A 6,901-nucleotide genomic window follows, 5' to 3' on the forward strand; every position below is an offset into this window, starting at 1 on the left:
TGTGACATGTGTCAGAGCGGCGGCTCATTCCCGCCGTTTCAAAGGGCGGGAATGAGGAAAAGGACAAAAAAAAAAATCAAAAGTGGGTCATTTTAAATTTTTTTTTTTAAAGGGGGTCAGACTTGTATTTTTTTTGAACGAAAGGATAAAAAAAAAAAATAATATTCAGATTAAGAGACAGAGAGAGTTAAGAGAGAGAATGATAGAAAAGGGAAAGGAAACTATTTATATCCTAAAATACTTACAATATTACCATTTTTGTTTCTTTCATAAATTTTATTGAAAGATCGCTGACCTCTCCCAATTCGTAATTTGATTTATTTGAAACGTCTTTGATTTAGTAATTCCGAAGGTTTAAACAAAATGACAAATTAAATTATTACTCATCGTGTCTCATATTTAACTAAATTAAAATTTATCATCAATTTATAAAAATTATAGAGTTTGAGTCCGTGCTTATGACCAAAAGAAAAAAATTAGGGGTAAATAAAAAGGGTTTGAATCTACCAAAAATAAGAAGGGATTGTTTGATTATGAATTAATGATGATAGATATGTTTCTTAATTAGGTGATAGAGAGTATTTGGTGTATGTTAATTAATTTGGTGATAGTTTTAAGCTTTTGGATTAAATTAAATGAATGGATAATATTTGGTGTCAAACTAATTTTGACACCATGGTGTCATTTGATCCTAACCATATATATATATATATATATATATATATATATATATATATATATATATATGAGAGGGGATCCGTTGACACCAGGTATCAACGGATTCGTTAACACCAAATCTCATCCATTAAATTGGTTTAATCTAAAGGCTATTAATTATTATAATGTGACATCAAAGTTATTTTACAGACCTTATTACCTCTTGATTTATTTCTTTATCCGTTTTCTTGCCACATACCATTTATTGTTTTATTTTATTTTTTGGAATTTTTTTTTTGTCTCTGGATGCGATTCAAACTTAACTTCATCGTTCTCCTTGCTTTGAGTCTCTCACCATGTTGTTAATTTGTGGACTAATTCCGAGAGCCATGGTTTTATCTCTTTGCTATCTTTGTCTCTCTTTTTCAATGTTTTTTTTCTTCTAATATTAACCTAAAAAAAATTGGAAATTGAATTGATTTGTTAAGAAAATGAATATTATATTAAAAAAGAATAGATTAAATGAAATGATTAGAGATCGGGATCAAAATTTGGGGTTCTAAACTCATTTGATAAAAAATTTGGATCTTAATTTGATTGTAAGTTAGGGGATCTTGATATGATTTCATTGTATATGGTAGAGAACGTATCATGAGAAAACAAAAATGGTACTGCCAAAAAATAAAAATAAAAACAGTAATGGAATATGGAGAGAAAACGGATAAAGGAAATAAGGGAATAAAGTGTGGAAAATAATTTTGATTTCATTCCTAGATTTTTAAGTGAATAATTAATAGCCTTTAGATTAATTCGGTTTAATGGATGAGATTTGGTGTCAACGGATCCTATATATATATATATATATATATATATTAATCATCTAGTACTCTTTTTTGTTGTTGAAGCAATCATCTAGTATTCCTTGTGGTTGGAGGTTATCCATTTTCTTAGTTTTGTTACAATAATTAATTAAAGCACTCTTTTCGTATCAAAAGTTTTGTGTATTTTCAAAGTAGGAATATACATTCACACATTAGGTTTACCGGTTTGAAATTTGAATACGCTGAAACTTAAGTAGGCAGAAAGGCAAAATAAAGTCCGAAGCATTTATGTATCACAGAGAAAAATGTCGAAGCATTTTATGAAAGATTGCTTACAACAGAAGTCAAACTATATAGAACACATGAACTTATAACAAAAATATAGATAATGATAACCGATGCTTTAAGATATTAGTTAAGAAAATAGAATTTTTAAAAAGTAGTATTTTAAGTTTTAAAAGGTTAAATGTACCACTTTTTACAATTTTTTATACAATATTTCAATTTTACAATTTTCAAAAGAATATATATAGAACATTTTAACTTTTTTGTTTTTCTTTGACTGGATAGAGCATCTGAAACTTTTTTCATAAGTTAGGGATGGTTTGTCTTAAAAGCACATAGCATATTATTTGAAGACAATCTCCAATCAAATTAACACGTGCTGAGCTGCTCAGATGCAATCTCCAACCTATTTATATAAAATGGAGGATTTTAAAATAAGGGATCGATTTTATGAGCGGGTGAAAATAAAGAACTAAAATTATAATTAAGTTTAAATAATTTTACACAAGCTTCTAATCAAATATCCATATTTACAAATTTGATGTACAAATTAAACATGCTCAATATAAAATATTATGAGTGATAGGAGATTTTTATCGGTGCTACGTCGTTACTGTTTTTGATATGGATCCATGCAATCGATTGCATCTACACAATCAACACAAACCAGCTCGTGAGGTGATGATTGCCCCCACTTATATACACATTGTCAGATTATCTTCTATGCGGTCCAATGGATCTTAAAGAGGCTTTGATACCATCTTAGATCTTAGAAATCATGGTTGAGCCTAACACAACCCTATAAAACAAACTTGTGAGGTGATGATTGCAACCACTTATAAACACATTATCAGATCATCTTCTATCTGATGTGAAACTCTTAATAGATATATTGATTGAATGCAGATACGGACACAAAATCCTTTCGTATCACCTCACTCAAATTGATTAATAAGTCAATGAATGTCGTGTAGTACATTCAATCCAAATCATTAAATTAATTACCCTTGTTATGCGATTATCTAATTTTGTGGTTATGCTAAAGCCATGCATATGATTAATACGAGCACATCTGATGGAAATCATGAAGCTCCAAAAAACCAGTTATCTTCTCCTACCACTCCTCTCTTTGTTTCAATTATTCGTCGTTATAATCTCATGCACTACTTTTGACTTTTTTTACCTAACAAGAATCTTAACTTTGCGTCCATAAAACAAACAACTCTCAAAATATATATGAAGCCTAGCTCAATAATGACTATATATATAACAACCACATAGAGCAATAAAATTAATTAAATTAACTTAGGTTGCATTATATATCAATCTATGGCTTATTGCAAATCCCTTGATGTGTTTTCATGGGTTCAAAATCTTCCACCAATATCCGAATGGAAAACAGGTTCTATGTCCTTAAGCTTATGTTCATTGCTAAACTCATCTCAACCATCACTTAATCTTACCATATCAAAAAACCACCAATCCCAAAAACTCTCTTTTGCTATTGTGGCAGATTATAATATCCCTATTTTTCTTTGGACCTCAAAACCATTCAAACCTAGCAATAAAATATCACATGAAGAAACCATTTCAAATCTCCTTGTTAATTTCATACAAGACATCCTTAATTATGGTTCAAAAAATAATCTATTCATTAAATTTCCAAAACTTGAAACTATTCCAAACTTTAGTGACATTTTCAACCTTGCTTTTTTAACTCTCTTATTCTTGGTTTGTATTTACGAAGCTCCTTCGGATCTTCGTTATGGGTGTCTTAGTGCATTAAAGGAACAATTATCAGGTTGTGAATCAAGAAAATCGTCAAAGTTGTTGATGAAACTATTAGGTTCTAATTTGGAAGAAAAGTGGATGCGTTCTATTAACCTTGCTATTACAAATTGGATTGTGGAATTAAAAGAAGTAGCTAAACATCATTATAGCATGTTTAGAACACCATCTCCTTTATTTTCTCATGCATTTTCAACATTTGGGTTGTGGAAAGTTCAATTGTATTGCCCTCTTATAAATATGGATGTTGTTAGTGCTAATAATCATGCAGCTGATGAGAGACTTCAATTCTCTCTCAAATATCAACAACTTGAAGGTGTTCTTCAATTCAACCACAAAGCCTTTATCAAAGAGAAGTGGGTCGAAATCATGGTGAACATTGACAACATAAGGTAATATTAAATCTGTTTAGAATTTGTATTATTTTACAAATTGACCTAAAAGTTTTCAAGATAGAATAAAATTATTTTGCCATCAAACCTAAAAGTTTTTATTTTTTTATTTTTTACAAAACATCATATCTAAAAGTTGCATATTGTAATTAAACCATTTGCCATAAAAAGAATCCAAACAAAGGAAAAAAACTAATACTATCAATTAATTACTAACATTTTTCCGTTAATATGTTTTTTAACAGATACTAGAACCAATCGAATCTCTACTTTTTCTTCGTATGTTCGTGTATGTATTAGGAGTGGTTTTCAAGCCCTATCTTTTGTTTTGATTCTTAATGTTTGTTTAGTTTTAGAGTAGGTCAAATACTCGTTGTACTTAAATTTGGATTGTAGGTTGAATACTCTTTGTACTTTTCTCCCTTTCATCAAACAAAAATTCTTTGCAGTAGAAAAAAACTTATCTTAATATAAGTAACTTTTTATTTTATTTTTCGTTTTAACTTGATTTTTTTTATGATATATAATCAATTAATTGAATATTTAAATTTCTGTTTAGATGTGATGTTTTCAAACTAGTAGATGACACCCTTATGAAAGAAAGAGGAGCTGGTGCATCTGAAAAACATTTCCCATCAAGAATATCATTGCAACTCACCCCAACACTTCAACATCAAGTCTTAAGTGTATCCGTTGGAAAATCCTCAGAAAATCCAATAATGGAAATAGGCATGGAAAAAAGTGTAGAAGCTACATTTCAACCAACAAATCCCTATATAGGACTCAACGTATCAGCTGGAGAATCCACAACGATGAGTTTAAAGCCATGGAAATTCGAAGAATCGGTTTATGGTTATAGTGCAAATTTGAATTGGTTTCTTCATGATAGTATGGATGGCAAAGAAGTGTTTTCAACAAAGCCTTCAAAATTTGAATTAATTAACCCTAAGTCTTGGTTTAGAGATAGGTATTCAAGTGCTTATCGTCCTTTTACTAGACAAGGTGGGGTTATTTTTGCTGGTGATGAATATGGAGAAAGTGTGTGTTGGAAAGTTGATAAAAGTGCTAGAGGGAAGATTATGGAATGGGAAATTAGGGGTTGGATATGGTTAACTTATTTGCCTAATAAATATAGGACATTCTACCATGAAACTAGGAGGTTGGAGTTTAGGGAAATTGTGCATCTCAATATTCCTTAGCTTAGGAATAACGCAGAATATGAATAAATTACTTTAGCTACCATATGATGAAAAATATAATTTGTATTGGTATTGTTGCGATTCAATATTATTTTAACAAGTAATATTATTGTAATTCTTTCAATAAAAAGGTAATTTTATTGTAAAATAAGTTGTTAGACATTTGTAGCAATCCCAATGCAATGTAATCATATAATTGATAGAAACTTGATTTTAAACTGGTTTTCAAATTTCAAAGCCATTGTTTTTCAACCTGCTTAAGATGTCTCATTTTAGTATATGTTACATTTCAAGACGGCTTTCAAACGGCTTCAAATAAAAAGTCTTAATTTAGTTTCGATAAATATTCATCTTAAACGTTTTATTAACAAATGACTTTGTGTAACATTTGTTTACACCGATCTTCAATAATTAAAATAACAATAACCGGCTACAAACATTTTTATATATTTATGTTTTTTACTGGAAGTTGTTTTTATGTCAATAAATAAATATACGATAATTGTTCATCATTCATCATCATCAATTGATGGGTGTCAAAACAAAAAACTTATCGGAAAATGTCTAAAAGGGATTGCCTTATCCGGATTCATCCTAAATCTTTGGCCACGTCTAGTCCCTACTCATTGTGAGATTTTCCACAATCTTGTTGAGATGATAACATTCTTAGTACTTACATTTTTCTAAGATCACCAATGTATCCATACCATATGTACTAATATATGGAAAGAATCTCAAAAACTTTCTCATCTTTAATATATGAAGATGAAGATTTCATCATTAAAGACTTAAAGGTTTCTTCATGATTAAGATCTGTTTTAATCTCATAAGGAGACGAATATACAGTTTCTGAAATTCAGTGGTCCCACACGAAAAAGAAGAGATCATTATTATGTTGTTAGTTAAGAATGTTCCGTTCTTCATCATGTGTGCATTAAAAGACAACATTATTGTACTTGCAAGATGAAATTCAAGAGTGAATGGCACCATGTATACTTTTCAAAAAAATTTAGTGATAATTTGTACTCCCAGCTTACACGTACTTCTCTGAGTTAAGAATATTTTAATTTTATTCACACTTAATTAATGACATCACATGTATTGAAGACCATTTTGAAACCTATAGATTTGTGTCCAACGACTATATTCTCATTTCAAGTTGATCAAGTGAATCTACTTATTTATAAATAGAAGCACTATCTAAACTTGAAGATCACGAGTCTTGTATTGAATAATTTAATTCACTTATTTTATAAGTGTTCATTAAGGCTCTTATTTTATCAACCACTCCATCTCTCGTAAATATATTCATAGATATATAACAACTACATTCTTAACATTAAAGTGGCAAAATTGCTTCATGTTATGGAGAATGGTCCTTTTCAGAAATGGATCCTTTTTATTTTGTTTAGTTTGGAATAAATGTCATTGATAACATGATGAGAAGTATCATGAAAACATTCTTATCACATGAAAATGTTCAATATCGCTTTGATTTACATTTGAAATGCCACTTTGATCAATTACTTTTTTCAGTCAGATATTGATAAACATCTATTCTGAAATATACACAAGCACAAGTAAATAAATAACATGATCATAATTATTGACTTAAGAATTGTAATTTAAGACGTTTGTTATCATCAAAACATAAAATATGGATTTTGCTTCAACAATCTCTTTCTTGAATTAATTTTTTAAATTTTAATTTTAATTTTAATTAATTTACTAGTGTTTACTTGTGATGCCTTCCATACTA

General features: G+C 29.2%; 1 protein-coding gene across 1 annotated transcript; it reads left to right on the plus strand.

The window, feature by feature from the left end:
• The first annotated feature begins 3,017 nt into the window (after positions 1 to 3,017).
• Positions 3,018 to 5,244, plus strand: LOC11418953 (uncharacterized). The gene is made up of 2 exons (XM_003616667.4): positions 3,018 to 3,943; positions 4,503 to 5,244. Exons 1-2 carry the CDS (start codon positions 3,093 to 3,095, stop codon positions 5,140 to 5,142), a joined length of 1,491 nt encoding a protein of 496 aa, XP_003616715.1. The 5' UTR covers positions 3,018 to 3,092; the 3' UTR covers positions 5,143 to 5,244.
• Positions 5,245 to 6,901: the final 1,657 nt, after the last annotated feature.

The sequence above is a fragment of the Medicago truncatula genome, chromosome 5 (genome assembly GCF_003473485.1).
Source record: "Medicago truncatula cultivar Jemalong A17 chromosome 5, MtrunA17r5.0-ANR, whole genome shotgun sequence".
Classification (NCBI taxonomy): domain Eukaryota; kingdom Viridiplantae; phylum Streptophyta; class Magnoliopsida; order Fabales; family Fabaceae; genus Medicago; species Medicago truncatula.

Bases quoted from the DNA above. Each gene is read 5' to 3' on its own strand.
- LOC11418953 (XM_003616667.4), top strand. From the start codon at position 3,093: ATGGCTTATTGCAAATCCCTTGATGTGTTTTCATGGGTTCAAAATCTT. The intron at 3,944-4,502 runs GTAATATTAAAT...ATTTCTGTTTAG, and splicing joins GTGAACATTGACAACATAAG to ATGTGATGTTTTCAAACTAG.